Source organism: Salmo salar, chromosome 09 (genome assembly GCF_965601325.2).
Source record: "Salmo salar chromosome 09, fSalSal1, whole genome shotgun sequence".
NCBI classification, from domain to species: domain Eukaryota; kingdom Metazoa; phylum Chordata; class Actinopteri; order Salmoniformes; family Salmonidae; genus Salmo; species Salmo salar.
In genome coordinates this window covers 138,776,354-138,793,470 of record NC_138299.1, presented here as the reverse complement: position 1 = coordinate 138,793,470, position 17,117 = coordinate 138,776,354, and the positions used below count along the sequence as shown (strand labels likewise).

Below are 17,117 nucleotides of genomic sequence, written 5' to 3'. Positions count from 1 at the left end.
TCCCTGCTATAGAGACTCTACCTATAGCCCATCCCTGCTATAGAGACTCTACCTATAGCCCATCCCTGCTATAGAGACTCTACCTATAGCCCATCCCTGCTATAGAGACTCTACCTATAGCCCATCCCTGCTATAGAGACTCTACCTATAGCCCATCCCTGCTATAGAGACTCTACCTATAGCCCATCCCTGCTATAGAGACTCTACCTATAGCCCATCCCTGCTATAGAGACTCTACCTATAGCCCATCCCTGCTATAGAGACTCTACCTATAGCCCATCCCTGCTATAGAGACTCTACCTATAGCCCATCCCTGCTATAGAGACTCTACCTATAGCCCATCCCTGAAATATAGACTCTACCTATAGCCCATCCCTGAAATAGAGACTCTACCTACAGCCCATCCCTGAAATATAGACTCTACCTATAGCCCATCCCTGAAATATAGACTCTACCTATAGCCCATCCCTGAAATAGAGACTCTACCTATAGCCCATCCCTGCTATAGAGACTCTACCTATAGCCCATCCCTGCTATAGAGACTCTACCTATAGCCCATCCCTGCTATAGAGACTCTACCTATAGCCCATCCCTGCTATAGAGACTCTACCTATAGCCCATCCCTGCTATAGAGACTCTACCTATAGCCCATCCCTGCTATAGAGACTCTACCTATAGCACCATCCCTGCAATAGAGACTCTACCTATAGCCCATCCCTGCTATAGAGACTCTACCTATAGCCCATCCCTGCTATAAAGACTCTACCTATAGCCCATCCCTGCTATAGAGACTCTACCTATAGCCCATCCCTGCTATAGAGACTCTACCTATACACCATCCCTGCAATAGAGACTCAACCTATAGCCCATCCCTGCTATAAAGACTCTACCTATAGCCCATCCCTGCTATAAAGACTCTACCTATAGCCCATCCCTGCTATAGAGACTCTACCTATACACCATCCCTGCAATAGAGACTTTACCTATAGCCCATCCCTGCTATAGAGACTCAACCTATAGGCCATCCCTGCTATAAAGACTCTACCTATAGCCCATCCCTGCTATAGAGACTCAACCTATAGCCCATCCCTGCTATAAAGACTCTACCTATAGCCCATCCCTGCTCTAAAGACTCTACCTATAGCCCATCGCTGCTATAGAGACTCAACCTATAGCCCATCCCTGCTATAAAGACTCTACCTATAGCCCATCCCTGCTATAGAGACTCAACCTATAGCCCATCCCTGATATAAAGACTCTACCTATAGCCCATCCCTGCTATAAAGACTCTATCTATAGCCCATCCCTGCTATAGAGACTCAACCTATAGCCCATCCCTGCTATAAAGACTCTACCTATAGGCCATCCCTGCTATAGAGACTCAACCTATAGCCCATCCCTGCTATAAAGACTCTACCTATAGGCCATCCCTGCTATAAAGACTCTACCTATAGCCCATCCCTGCTATAGAGACTCTACCTATAGCCCATCCCTGAAATAGAGACTCTACCTATAGCCCATCCCTGCTATAGAGACTCTACCTATAGCCCATCCCTGCTATAGAGACTCTACCTATAGCCCATCCCTGCTATAGAGACTCTACCTATAGCCCATCCCTGCTATAGAGACTCTACCTATAGCCCATCCCTGCTATAGAGACTCTACCTATAGCCCATCCCTGCTATAGAGACTCAACCTATAGCCCATCCCTGCTATAGAGACTCTACCTATAGCCCAACCCTGCTATAGAGACTCAACCTATAGCCCATCCCTGCTATAGAGACTCAACCTATAGCCCATCCCTGAAATAGAGACTCTACCTATAGCCCATCCCTGCTATAGAGACTCTACCTATAGCCCATCCCTGCTATAGAGACTCAACCTATAGCCCATCCCTGCTATAGAGACTCTACCTATAGCCCATCCCTGCTATAGAGACTCTACCTATAGCCCATCCCTGCTATAGAGACTCTACCTATAGCCCATCCCTGCTATAGAGACTCTACCTATAGCCCATCCCTGCTATAGAGACTCAACCTATAGCCCATCCCTGCTATAGAGACTCTACCTATAGCCCAACCCTGCTATAGAGACTCAACCTATAGCCCATCCCTGCTATAGAGACTCTACCTATAGCCCATCCCTGCTATAGAGACTCTACCTATAGCCCATCCCTGCTATAGAGACTCAACCTATAGCCCATCCCTGCTATAGAGACTCTACCTATAGCCCATCCCTGAAATAGAGACTCTACCTATAGCCCATCCCTGCTATAGAGACTCTACCTATAGCCCATCCCTGAAATAGAGACTCTACTTATAGCCCATCCCTGCTATAGAGACTCTACCTATAGCCCATCCCTGAAATAGAGACTCTACTTATAGCCCATCCCTGCTATAGAGACTCTACCTATAGCCCATCCCTGCTATAGAGACTCAACCTATACACCATCCCTGCTATAGAGACTCTACCTATAGCCCACCCCCTCTATAGAGACTCTACCTATAGCCCATCCCCGCTATAGAGACTCTACCTATAGCCCATCCCTGCTATAGAGACTCTACCTATAGCCCATCCCTGCTATATAGACTCTACCTATAGCCCATCCCTGCTATAGAGACTCTACCTATAGCCCATCCCTGCTATAGAGACTCTACCTATAGCCCATCCCTGCTATAGAGACTCTACCTATAGCCCATCCCTGCAATAGAGACTCTACCTTTTCCGTGGGTCTTTGCTTCAATGATCTCACTGATGCGTCCGGGCCCCACTCCGTTCTGAGCAGTCAGGGTGAACTTGTACCAAGTGCCACACTTCAGGTTCTCCAGACGGTACGAGCGCTCGCTAGGGCTAATGGGAAAGCTTCCCCACTGCTCACTGTTGTCCTCTGAGTACTGCAGGATGTAGCCTAGAGAGAGAGAGAGAGAGAGAGAGAGAGAGAGAGAGAGAGAGAGAGAGGGGGGGGGGGGGGCATAACTGTAACATCTCTCCCAACACACTCCAAGTTAATCTAATAACCTAATAACTACATTACCCAGATAATCTCTCATAATGCTGGCACAGCAAAGTGGAACCCTGAAGTATTTGCGCTTAGACATGGGCTAAATACTTATAAACATGCCAATGAAACTGATTAACATTAAATGTCACATAAGGCAGGACAAAAGCACATGATCATAGCCAATATTTACTCTACACAAATAAAAGGAAATAAGGCACTGTACAATATACTGTACTTTGACGCATGACATGAAAACAAATACCATAGGAAATCACCCTGGACATCCCTTATGATCTCTGTTAAAAAGCCTGAGAGGCCAGAAGCCTGTTGTGTTCCAGGGATGACCAGCTATGATAAATCACCAGTGCTACTCCTTCTGTGATTGGGCTTTCTTCTTGACTGAGTGGTTTAATCTTCCACTTTAACCCACCTAATCTTCTTTGTTCCTTTTTAATCTATTCCCTCTCCACTCTTTTAGCACCCCACTCAGCGCAATTACTAAGCCTGTCTAAGATAATGAGAAGTGGGGGGACTTGGAAGATTATTTTGTTCACCCAATGTCCTAATAGGGTACCAGCCGTGTTACTGAAGTGCCATTGGTGTGTCTTAGTAGTCACCAGTGAATTTTTGAGGTGTCGTTAGAGTGCCCGAATGGAGGTCTACTTTATCTCTTGTTGAAATGTCATTGGTTAGTGTGTCCTGAATGGAGGTCTACTTTATCTCTTGTTGAAATGTCATTAGTTAGTGTGTCCTGAATGGAGGTCTACTTTATCTCTTGTTGAAATGTCATTGGTTAGTGTGTCCTGAATGGAGGTCTACTTTATCTCTTGTTGAAATGTCATTAGTTAGTGGGTGTGAATGGGGATATTTGTCTTGTTGAAGTGTCACTGGGGTATCGGAAAGGAGGTCTATGCCTTGTAGAGGTGTCTCTGCTGTGTCTAAATGGCCTAACGTCACTCACCTCTGATGGAGCTTCCTCCGTTGTCCCCAGGTATCCAGGACAGAGTGATTGACGTGGTGGTTGTCTTGGTAACTGTGAGGCGTGGTTGGTCTGGAGGAACTGTAGAACAAAAGGAATGATGTTTATAACAAAATCCATGACAACAAAGCATCTGTGCTACATCAAACTAGCCACAAAGTGTCCTCAGAAGAGCTACGTAGAAAGGCCTTTCAATACTGTCCAATACAAATTAGTATTGGACAATTATCCTTGGGCATCTTTCTCTGTCTTACCTTGAACCTGCAGGTTGAGCGTGATCTCATCAGAGCCCCAGTTGTTGCTGGCCACACAGCTGTAGTTCCCAGAGTCCTCTGCTTTCACCGTTCGGATGATGAAGCTACCGTTGCTATGGACACTGCGGCGTCCGTCAATCAGAACAGGGGCAGGGGTACCATTGCTGTTGAGAGGTAGAGTTGACCAGATGATGTTCAGTACAGTATGTAAAAACGTGATTACGATTTTGACATACCTGCATTGTGCTGAATCATGTGACAGATAGTCCTTGACCATAGAGATGTATAGAGATCATTACTTGGAAATTACCTGGTTTTGCATGGACATTTGCCATTGAAGGCTTCCATCATTTTAAAGTAGTCAACTGGGTGGAGATTCCTATGGGTTGGGAGCGATCAGCCAATGATCAGAGCATTGTCTTCTTCTTCAAATTGGTTTGCATAGTTTGTAAATGGCTTAAAGCTATATGACCGCCCTAGTTTGTAAATGGCTTAAAGCTATATGACCGCCCTAGTTTGTAAATGGCTTAAAGCTATATGACCGCCCTAGTTTGTAAATGGCTTAAAGCTATATGACCGCCCTAGTTTGTAAATGGCTTAAAGCTATATGACCGCCCTAGTTTGTAAATGGCTTAAAGCTAAGACCGCCCTGGAGGCGCGCCGCCCAGTTTGAGGCTGCCCGCCAGGGCCACATAAATGAATGACAATATTTGGTTCAAGACTCCAGCACTGCAAATAATGGTACATACATCAAAAGAAGAAGAAAATGTAGATAGCTTCAATGGCGCTGCCAATGCTGTCACAAATGCCATAATGGCACAGATACAACGTTGTGATCTCTATACAGCTCTATGGCGTGACTTACTTTCCCTTCAGCCACTTGATGGTGGGGGGTGGATCTCCGACCGCCTTGCAGGGCAGAATGATGTCCTTCATCCAGGGTGTAGTCACTGTTCCGTTGAACGTCAGGATCCTGGCAGGAGCTAGGGGGGTTACACACATGCATCCCTGTGACTTTACCATTCTATTCCAATGGATAACAATGATGAATAATAACAGAATGCAAGCAATATCCTAGATGTCATATCAATCAACATCATACTGCAATCACTAATATTTCAGAAACATCAGTTTTGATTCCCAACGTTCAATAGTTACGCTGTTACACAGGCAGTACCTTTGGCCCGAGGTTCCACTGTGATGGTCTCACTGCTGTTGCCTCGCCCAGCGGCTGTCACGGCAACCACCCAGATGCTGTACTTCCTGTTGCGGGCCAGGTTTGGCACTCTGTAGAAATACACATCAGGAGAAGCCTCAAACTCACTCATCACCTGGAGAGAGGGAGGGAGAAAGGGAAGGGGGTTACACGTCTATGCATTTATCATACAACTTGAACAGGGGAGTAATCTTCATGAGCTTTCTCTCTCCCTACAGGACTTTCTAATACAGCCCAGAATGGGAGGACTGGAGGCAGTGTTGTAATGAGCATTCAAGGCTGCTGTGAGAGCTGTGTTAATAATAATAGAGCTCCGTACCGTGGGGTGCAGGTTGGAACAGAAGACAATGTACTTCCTGATGATGCCGTTGAGTTTGAGAGGAGGGAGCCAGGACACAAACACCACGGAGCTGGTGGCGGCTGCACTCTTAACCCCCGCTGGAGGCCCAGGGACTAGAGGGAGGAAGGAGGGGCATATTATGTTAAACATACATATATTCTGTATATATGAATAGAAACAGTGAAAATGGGCTTATATGGCCTCATTGTAGACAGTGCTTTATTACATGCATAGTTGGAACTTATGTAGGAATCATACTTTGATTTCAATGTGAAAGCAATGATCCACATCTATCTCAAGTGTATCTCAAGCCAGGATTTGTATCTCACCGTCTTCCTTGGTCCGGGTGAAGATCTGCTCGCTGCGCACCCCGTCCCCAGCCCGGGTGAAGGCCAGAACCTGGATGCTGTAGTTGGTGTATTTCTCCAGACCATCCAGTTCCAGAGATGGGTAGGAGGTGGTCACGTTCCTGATCTCTCCCAACTCTGTCAATGTCACACAACGGTTACAAACAACCTTTTTATCACTCACTCTCACGCCATGTCAAATTAAGTCTATGATCCAGTGTGACGGCATTATGAGAAAAGAACTACAGTGACCACAATAATACAATAAACCTAGAACCAGAGGTGGAATAAGTACTCAATTGTCATACTTGAGTAAAAGTAAAGACACCTTAATATAAAATGACTCAAGTAAAAGTGAAAGTAACCCAGTAAAATAGTACTTAAGTAAAAGTATAGATACCCCAAAAAACGACTTAAGTAGTACTTTAAAGTATTTTTAATAAAGTACTTTACACCACTGCCATACACAGTAAGCTACTGTGATTTTTGACCGAGGTAGTATCTGTGATATAGTAATGACTGACTACTGGCTGTAGTGCTCTGTCTGCTGCATCTCCTGTGTCCTTGACTGAGTGTCTTTGTAGACAGAACTGAAGCAGTGACCCTCAGTGAGTTACTGCATCTTGTGAATTATTGATGGAGCCCCGAGAGGCTGCAGGCTGGATCCCATCCACAGGGCCTGGGAGCAGCGTGTTAGGTCTGGGTGCTGCCCACTCTGGCCCCATGGTACCTCCATCCAAATAACCCACCTCATCTAGAATGAAGCTACTAAACAACTAATAAACTACATTATATACAGAACAGGAGCCCGTTTTTAATGGATATATGTCTATTGAGATATAATACTCATTGGATAGTTGATTTGTAAGTAAAGCTAGAAGTGTCATTTGTAACTAATTTGAACCAACACTGGCAGAATGAAATTGAGGAGAAAATGGCAACGTTGCTGAGATATTGCAAACATTCAACAAGGCACACCCATGATCTAGTGTTGCCTGTTGAGAAAACTAAAAACTAAACCACAGCCTCACCTAGTGGCACAAATCTGTCAAGTACAAGATGAATGACACGCTACATAGCAGTTAATATAGAAAATGAAAGAATGGGCTAAAACCATTATGATCATAGTGCTCCTACCACCAGTGGTCCGCTAAGTGTTCTGAGCGTGAGTTAATAAACCCTACCTCCATCTGCCAGGTTGGCCCAGTAGATGACTCGGTAGCCCTGCAGGTTTCCATTGAGGGCCTCTTTGGGCAGGGTCAACCAGGACAGAGAGATGACTTCTGGAGACTTGGCCATGGCCAGGACATTCTCAGGGGGACGCGAGGGGACTGTCAAGGGACAGGAGGGGAACCGAAGTTAGGACATGTATAGACAATGGTACCCTGAACAAATATATATATGCAACATGTATGGTGTTGGTCCAATGTTTCATGAGTTGAAATAAAAATGGACAAAAAGCTTACTTCTCTTAAATGTTGTGCAAAAATGTGTTTATATCCCTGTTAGTGAGTATTTCTCCTTTGCCAAGATAATCCATCCACCTGACAGGTGTGGCATATTAAGAAGCTGATAAACAGCATGATCATTATACAGGTGCACCTTTTGCTGGGAACAATAAAATCCACTGTAAAATGTGCAGTGTTGGCAATTGGCTGCAGGAATGTCCACCAGAGCTGTTGCCAGAGAATTGAATGTTCATTTATCTACCATAACCCACCTCCAACGTCGTTTTAGAGAATTTGGCAGTACGTCCAACCGGCCTTACAACCGCAGACCACGTATAACCACATCTGGCTTCTTCACCTGCAGGATCGTCTGAGACCAGCTACCGGGAACACTTGATGAAACTGTGGGTTTGTACAACCAAATAAATTCTATGCAAACTGTCAGAAACCGTCTCAGGGAAGCTCATCTGCGTGCTTGTCGCATTCACCAGGGTCTTGACCTGACTGCAGTTCGGTGTCGTAACCGACTTCAGTGGGCACATGCTCACCTTCGATGGTCACTGGCATGCTGGAGAAGTGTGCGCTTCACGGATTAATCCCAGTTTCAACTGTACGGGGTAGATGGCAGACAGCATGTATAGCGTTGTGTGAGCGAGCGGTTTGTTGATGTCAACTTTGTGAACAGAGTGCCCCATGGTGGCGGTGGGGTTATGGTATGGGCAGGCATAAGCTACGGACAACGAACACAATTGCATTTTATTGATGGCAATTTCAATGCACAGATATACAGTGACAAGATCCTGAGGCCATTGTCGTGCCATTCATCCGCCGCCATCACCTCATGTTTCAGCATGATAATGCACGGCCCCATGTCACAAGAATCTGTACACAATTCCTGGAAGCTGAAAATGGCCCAGTTCTTCCATGGCCTGCATACTCACCAGACATGTCACCCATTGAGCACGTTTGGGATGCTCTGGGTCGACGTGTACGACAGCGTATTCCAGTTCCCGCCAATATTCAGCAACTTCGCACAGCCATTGAAGAGGAGTGTGACAACATTCCACAGGCCACAACAACCTGATCAACTCTATGAGATGTGTCGCGCTGCACGAGGCAAATGGTTGTCACCCAGATACTGACTGGTTTTCTGATCATGCCCCTACTTTTTTTTAAAGGTATCTGTGACCAAAAGATGCATATCTGTATTCCCAGTCATGTGAAATCCATAGATTAGGGCCTATATGAACTTTAACTCAGTAAAATCTTTGACATTTTTGCACGTTGCGTTTATATTTTTGTTCAGACTAGGCTGCAATATCTCCTGCTACTGGCTTCTTACTGTATTAGTGATTTCAAATATTTTGGTTTGAGGTAATTCAGCAATCATCCAGAAGATGATAGTCTACCTACGGCAATTACATTTTCACACTGCAACGTTCTAATGCTATTAAGAAGTAAACTAAACACAAACACTAATCCCTACCCAACCCAACCCCACTCCTTAACCCCCTGATCCGTACTAACCATCCTCCAGTGTTTTGGTGATGACCTCCTGAGATGAGGGGCCGGTGCCAGCACGGTTAGCTGCCTGCACCACCACCCCATACTCAGTGAACTTCCTCAGGTTGTCCAGGGTGATGCTCTCGCTGCTGTCCCCTGTGGTGTCCATGCTGATGATGTTAAACTGGAAGCTGCCTCCAGAGCTGTACTCTCTGTAACCCACCTGGTAGCCCCGGATCACCCCATTCTGAAGGTGCTTGTGGGGGGCCTGAGGAGGAGGAAGAGAATGGGGGACAACGACAATATGTTCAAATGCTGTAAAATATGTTCAAATGCTGCCATCCTTTTGCTTATAATTAGGGTAAAACGTTTGGTCAAATGCTCTGCATTACTATTGTCATATCATACGATCAGACTGTACATAGACATCGATAGAAACAGGAAAATAGCTCTGTTTAACACCATGAGGACACAGTACCTTCCAGGTGACTTTGATGCTTTGTGGAGAGGTGGCCTCCAGTTGTACTTCCTGTGGAGGGCCATCGGGGGCTGTAGAACAGGTGTAATATTAACATAAAATACTCTTATGAGAGAGTCAGTTGACTGTTGCAGAGATGATAGAGAAAGCAAGACATTTCATAGGCTCCTTTTTTTCTGGTTGGTGCGTGGCGCGTGAACTAAGTAGACCAGACCTGCTATCGCATTGGTGTCTATGGGAGAGCCACCCCTTAAGTAGACCAGAACTGTGAAACAAAAATGCAATGGTAAAAGTCCTTTTTGAATCATTTTTATAACCCACCATCATTGACTGAGTCAATTCAGACATTCATTATTTTGAGTAAATATCTCACTAGATGGTGCTACAGCGCTAGGAATCCCTTTGCTCTAGTTATGAACGAGCGATGGACCTTTACTATATTCAAGAAAATATCATAATTGAAAAAAACACATATCCATGGCTAAAATCTGAAGACCAACAGAATATGTGTCAAACTGGTTTTGAACATAACTACATGATGTTTTGACCCAGTGAAGGACAGATCTGTGTGGGCCGACCTGCTTCGTCAGTGGTGATGGTGAGCTCGTTGCTGGTGTCGCTCTTGCCGATGTCGTTCTTGGCGAATATGCGGATGTTGTAGGTGGAGGAGGGGTGCAGCTCTATAATGGTGGCCTGGTTCAGCTGGGGGGACACATCTTTGGTTATCTGGGCTGAATTCCATGAGGCTGGGGGGGGGGCCAAACGCAATGAACCTATTAGCATCTCTGTATGACATGACAACCAACAACAAACAAGTTAGCTAATGCAAAAAAAAGATTTAGTTATAACTATGTCATATGGAATTTCATATGGATTTCTCACATTATTCCATAGGCCTCTGTGCCAGCCCTACCTGACTTGTTCTTGCACTCAATGTCATATCCTGTGATGGGGCTGTTTCCGTCAAAGCCCATGGTCCAGCGGAGGGCAATTGTCCGGTCTCTGACCTCTCGGATCTCCACCTCGGGAGGGTCCGGAGGTTCTAAAAGGGTTTAACACCACACACACACAGATTAGATAGAGAGGTTTATCTGTTCACTTAGTTGACCTGACCAGGAGAAAACAAACTGCAGGCTCAAGTTAACTAAGGCCCAGAGATACTAGCTGATGTGGTCAGGAAAAACTTACAGTAGCAACAAAAAGGTACCACTATGCAGAAACAGCTTAAGAAGCTGGAGCTGAAGCCAGGGGTTTACCTTGCACTGTTAACTGAATGATCCCTCTGTCTTCACCATAGGAGTTGATGGCATGGCAGGAGAAGAATCCAGAATCTTCCCGAACAGTGGGCAAAATCTGAGGAGAGGTCAACATAGTTTTCAACCAGGAAACATCTCCATAATACACCAAAACAGTTTGGTAACTCAACTGATCATAACCTCTGGTTATTTTATAGGCTACACAAAATGTCCAATGCCAATCACTGCAAGCACAAACGCTACTATGATCATTCATGCTATATTGAGAACGTACTACACTAATACCAGCTCAGTATAAACACAATAATACACATCACCCCCTTTTGAGGTGGAGGCCTCAGGCGCACCTTCAGAGTGGAGATGACCTCGTCAGCCACCTCTTTGACCACGACGGTGTAGCGACTGGTCTCTGGGTTGATGATGCGTTCCTCCTTTTCCCAGCGCACCATGATGGGCTTCTCCCCATGGGCCGTGCAGCTCATCTCTTTCTGCTGGCCCACCGTGGCCATGGTGGTGTTGGGGTACGACGTGATCATGGCCGGAACTGAGAGAGAGGGTGAGAGGAGAGAAGGAGAGAAAGGGAGAGAGTGAAGCAGAGGTTGGAACCTCTACGTAACTTAACAGAGACTCATACATTCTCCTTTAACTGGCCTCTGCCACCCTAAAGCCTAAAGGAGTACGTCACGGCTGAGAATAGTCAACTATGGAGAGTCATGAACTCCTATCTAGATCTCCCTGGTTCCCACAATGCATTGACCAAAAACGGGCCTTGGTTCAAAAACAGGCCTTCAGGTAAGCAATCAAACAGACAGCAACTGTTCACGTGTTGTTCCTGAGGCAGAGCATCTCAGACAGAGACAGAGACAGAGACAGAGACAGGGTGCTACAGAGCAGAGGAAAGCTGTGACTAGTCTGAACACCCGCGGTGTGTGTAGAGCTCGTCTGACGTTGCGGCACTACGACGCACCACGCTCATTAGCAGCGGTGCTGTGTGTGTGTGTGTGTGTGTGTGTGTGTGTGTGTGTGTGTGTGTGTGTGTGTGTGTGTGTGTGTGTGTGTGTGTGTGTGTGTGTGTGTGTATTGTATTGTATTTGGGGAAATACCCCAGTTCAGCTATAAACAGCTGCAGGTGTCCTCTACTACTGTACAGACACATTTCATTTCATTTCATTTCAGTCATTTAGCAGACGCTCTTAACTAGAGCAACTTACAGTAGTGAATGCATACATTTCATAAATTTCATATTTTTTTTTCGTACAGTCCTGTACTGTCTCACATAGGTTTGTGTATATCACAGTTACATTGAAAGCCTTGATGATACAACCTGCTGTACTGATATCTGATACAAATGCTGCACATACTGTATGTGCAGTGCACTGTTGCTTATGTTTCCGAGAGGAATGGACTTCAAGGCAGACAAAAGAATGTACTGTATATGAATGTGTAGGTACATATGGTATGTCTACTGTACGTGTTTAACAAGATCATATATACAGTACATCCTACTGGCTAACACAATGGGATACGTCTGGGGGCTGGTGCTCTAGCCATTCTCCTCTGTGTGTCTGTCTGTCTGTGTGTGTCTGTCTGTGTCTGTTAAAGAAGCTGTTTCTCCAGGAACTAAGTGGGTAGTACGAGCACAGAGGACTCATGACAAGTCTCAGAAACACTGTCTGAGAGGATGTTCCCCTGCAGCAGTGTAACTGTGATCTCTCTCCTCTCTCTCCTATCCCACCAGGACGGCTATGATTTAATGATGAGAGCCCACTTTGATTATTCATACACAGCAGACAAGACTACTCCTCTGGCCCCACTGCTGTCTCACTACCCCTCCACACACACACTCAGAACCTCGACCTCTCCGCTGTCTTCTACACACACAGTCACACACCAACACAGAACACACACACATCCACACAAGAAGGCAACACTCACATAGAACACACATACACACCCACACAATGTCTGAAAAACAGAGAAACACATGCAGCAATAACAAACAACACATGATCCCAGGTGACACACTCTCTCCATCTCCCTCGTTCTCTCTGCACCACCCCGTTTGAGGTTCTCGGTGCAGAGGAGGGGTGTGTGTGTGTGTGTGTGTGTAGGAGGGGGTGTGGCTCCGCTAGCTGACAGCCCGTCTCTGACATGATTGAATGTGTCAGACTAAGGTCTGCCAACATTTAAGCCTCATCTCTTATTCACTCTCAAGCTACGCCAAAGAATGCTGATTTATTTTGCATGACAACTATGAATTTTAAGTGAGGCACATTAAAATATCCTCCTCAGCCTTCTCTAAATGTTATTGCTCCTTAACAGGGGTAGTTTCTCTGTACGTCTGAGGCAGCAGGCAGCGCCGTGGCAGGCGGCGTCAGCAGGAGACCTGCCTGATGTTTTCCTACTCCTGCCCCCGCGAGACGGAGGGCATGCCTTGATGAGCGCTCCGCCTTTGAGGAGAGGAGGGAAGAGGGGGAGCTGAAGGAGGGGGGTGGCGCAGAATAAAAGAAGAATCCTAATTCTGACATACCTTTCAAATAACACAGGCATACGATCTGCTATTGTCATCACACACGTGGCTCTGGCACAGAACCCAGCTCCTCCACTGTGTGATCAACACAGTTCCACCTGATCAAATTTCAGGGAAATGTCTGTCTGCTCTGGCTGCTTGTTAAAGCTACAGAGACTGGCTGCTCTGTGCTGTGTGCTTCCACAGTGTCATACTCAGTTTGCTGTGACACTCCCAATACTGCTACAGTAAAGGCCTCAGGTGTCAAAGATGACATAGAACAAACAGGCAGCTCAAGGTGTTCTCCATCTTAAACCATCCTCACAACAACCTGAGACTTGTTAAAGAAGGTTGTGGGGACAACAAAAGGCTGCTCCCAGCCAGACTCCTCTCTCCTGCCTACACTCACAACACAGCCCTCAGTAGCCCCCCAGGCTACCAGTATTCTTTTTGATAGCCCATAATTGCTTGGTTGATGTATATTTTTTAATATCCAGCGATGTTACAGAGCCTGGTAATAATGCGCAGGAGGGAGAGAAAGAGGGAGGGAGAGAGAGAGAGAGAGAGAGAGAGAGAGAGAGAGAGAGAGAGAGAGAGAGAGAGAGAGAGAGGGGGAGGAGGTTTCTATTCCTATCTGTCTGTCAGGTCCCAGTCAGGTCTGGCTGTGTGTCACTGGGCAGAGGGAGACTGAGGAGGAGGTTTCTATTCCTGTCTGTCTGTCAGGTCTCAGTCAGGTCTGGCTGTGTGTCACTGGGCAGAGGGAGACTGAGGAGGAGGTTTCTATTCCTATCTGTCTGTCAGGTCTCAGTCAGGTCTGGCTGTGTGTCACTGGGCAGAGGGAGACTGAGGAGGAGGTTTCTATTCCTATCTGTCTGTCAGGTCTCAGTCAGGTCTGGCTGTGTGTCACTGGGCAGAGGGAGACTGAGGAGGAGGTTTCTATTCCTATCTGTCTGTCAGGTCCCAGTCAGGTCTGGCTGTGTGTCACTGGGCAGAGGGAGACTGAGGAGGAGGTTTCTATTCCTGTCTGTCTGTCAGGTCCCAGTCAGGTCTGGCTGTGTGTCACTGGGCAGAGGGAGACTGAGGAGGAGGTTGCCATCTTGGATGGAGATGGACTACAACTGATTGAGTAAACAATCATCCAGTAGCATTATTAAAAGGTGTGAATTGCAATAAATGCCAGTCTTGAAATTGTACATGATGAACAGACCATTATAGAGTTTAATTTTTGTGACAAGAAATCCCCCAAAAATTGGTATATAAAATAAAATAAAAACATCTTACTGTAGGATTTCTAGTTGGCTAGGGTGTACACACTTTGAGTAAAATGTGTTAGCTGCACAGCAGTAGCAAAATCATCAGTTGTTTTATCTTTCTGATCTGAACCCTTTCTCTGTAAGAGAGGGACTGAAAATAAGGTAGAACACCACATGCAAATAACTGTTCCCCTGGGCCCTTACTTAGTCTGTCTCTAATTGAAGTATTGACGGGTTTAAATGAAGCAGAAACTCACTGAAGAGCTTCATCGGCCTGGGACACACACACACACGCATGTACACATGCACACATGCACACACACACACAGAATAGTTAGGGCAGACAGGCAGCAGAATAGTTAAGGCAGACAGGCAGCAGAATAGTTAGGGCAGACAGGCAGCAGAATAGTTAGGGCAGACAGGCAGCAGAATAGTTAGGGCAGACAGGCAGCAGAATAGTTAGGGCAGACAGGCAGCAGAATAGTCAGGGCAGACAGGCAGCAGAATAGTTAGGGCAGACAGGCAGCAGAATAGTTAGGGCAGACAGGCAGCAGAATAGTCAGGGCAGACAGGCAGCAGAATAGTCAGGGCAGACAGGCAGCAGAATAGTCAGGGCAGACAGGCAGCAGAATAGTCAGGGCAGACAGGCAGCAGAATAGTCAGGGCAGACAGGCAGCAGAATAGTTAGGGCAGACAGGCAGCAGAATAGTTAGGGCAGACAGGCAGCAGAATAGTTAGGGCAGACAGGCAGCAGAATAGTCAGGGCAGACAGGCAGCAGAATAGTTAGGGCAGACAGGCAGCAGAATAGTTAGGGCAGACAGGCAGCAGAATAGTTAGGGCAGACAGGCAGCAGAATAGTCAGGGCAGACAGGCAGCAGTGCATACTGAGACACTAATGGTGTTCTTTTTCAATCCACTCAAGCGAATAAGTACACTTTTACAGAAAGCATCTTGAGTCTACGAGTGCACAGTTCAGGGTTTATAAGGCATGAAATGTGATATTTTGATGAGTGACAAGAGTACAGCTGTACCATCATGTAATGACTGAGCTTCCAACCCCCCAGTAGCAAGATGGATACAACTAACAAAAGCCCCAAAGACATTACAACTCTGAGCTTTCTGGATAATCAGAATGTTCACATTTCCAAGATGTCGATCATCATTAAATTGAAATAGTCTTGAGAGATTTGAATATAACTAAACAGGAAATGAGAGTAGGCTATAGGAGAGAACGAGCAGGAATCTATACACCTCACTACACAGAGACATGCTCACAGTGGGTCCCCTTTACAATTAGTATTACTGTAACACCCCTTACTGTAACAGCCCTAAATCTCCCTCCGTCTTCCTGATTAAGCTTTTGAAGGCTTATGGAATCTGGTGATAAGGAGCAGCTCTCAGCCTAACTCCTCTATCCTGCATAGACCTATAGTACAGTACAATGTAGTCAGCTCACACATACACACAGTTACAGTAGGCTATGAAACGCTATGAGACTGATACATTAAAAGCAAATCTCTTGCTCTCCCATCCTCCCCCTGTACATTCCCAATGATATCGTGTGTCCTGGGGCACGCTGGTCTCAGTGTCAGGGTGGAAGCTGATCTGGGGCTGAGGCTGGGGCGATGGCGCTGTGTGAGGATAATACGCTTCAACCCTCATTTTATCATCTCCTCTCCTCGCCGGGCATGCTGGGAAAGTAGGCCACCACGCCATGCAATGCCTCACTGGGCTATACCCCCCAAACACACACACGCACGCACACACGCACGCACGCACACACACACACACACACACACACACACACACACACACACACACACACACACACACACACACACACACACCACACACACACACACACACACACACACACACACAATGAAATGCATATAGCCTATAATACACCCACACACACAGATTTACACTACACACACACACACACACACACACACACACACACACACACACACACACACACACACACACACACACACACACACACACACACACACACACACACACACACACACACACACACACACACACACACACACACACTCCTCAGGCCGGCCCAGTGTTCTTCTTACAGGCCATACAGTACAGGGATGACAAGTTGAGTGGAGCCACTCTAATGCCCTGTTCTCCTGCACAAATACTCTCTCACACGTCAGGAGACAAATACCTCCTGGGAAAAGAAGGCAGAGAGGAGAGGAAGAGGCTTTCTTGTGACTGGAAGCGTGTTGCTGTTGTTGGGCCTGGCTACGGTGTACAGCCAACTGTCTGTCAGTGATAATTAGGCATTAACCAACTGCATAGCTACTGTTTATGGCATGCTGACCAATGACCTGGGTGGTAATGTAAAAAAAAAAAAAGAAGAATGGTGCCCGGGCCCAGCCAGTTGCTGATTGGCTGTGTAAGTGTGCTGTCTCACAGGTCCAGCCACTGCATGGCAACCACGGCCTCCAGTGAGCTAATGTACTGATGGAAACACAGAGTGCTACATAAGCATTTCCATGTTATCCTCATTAA

General features: G+C 46.3%; 1 protein-coding gene across 1 annotated transcript in view; it reads right to left on the bottom strand.

Annotated features, from left to right (window-relative positions):
• The window catches only part of LOC106612992 (cell adhesion molecule DSCAM), a 171,420-nt gene that overhangs the window by 41,623 nt on the left and 112,680 nt on the right, over positions 1-17,117 (bottom strand). Inside the window, exons 12-25 of the mRNA XM_014214775.3 lie at positions 11,170-11,366; positions 10,823-10,919; positions 10,480-10,608; positions 10,145-10,312; positions 9,567-9,637; positions 9,113-9,356; positions 7,322-7,468; positions 6,120-6,275; positions 5,770-5,903; positions 5,412-5,565; positions 5,100-5,217; positions 4,235-4,398; positions 3,963-4,061; positions 2,720-2,908 (exon numbers count right to left, since the gene is read on the bottom strand). Coding sequence (XP_014070250.2) covers positions 2,720-2,908; positions 3,963-4,061; positions 4,235-4,398; positions 5,100-5,217; positions 5,412-5,565; positions 5,770-5,903; positions 6,120-6,275; positions 7,322-7,468; positions 9,113-9,356; positions 9,567-9,637; positions 10,145-10,312; positions 10,480-10,608; positions 10,823-10,919; positions 11,170-11,366 — 2,067 coding nt within the window. The remainder of the gene's footprint in view (positions 1-2,719; positions 2,909-3,962; positions 4,062-4,234; positions 4,399-5,099; positions 5,218-5,411; positions 5,566-5,769; positions 5,904-6,119; positions 6,276-7,321; positions 7,469-9,112; positions 9,357-9,566; positions 9,638-10,144; positions 10,313-10,479; positions 10,609-10,822; positions 10,920-11,169; positions 11,367-17,117) is intronic.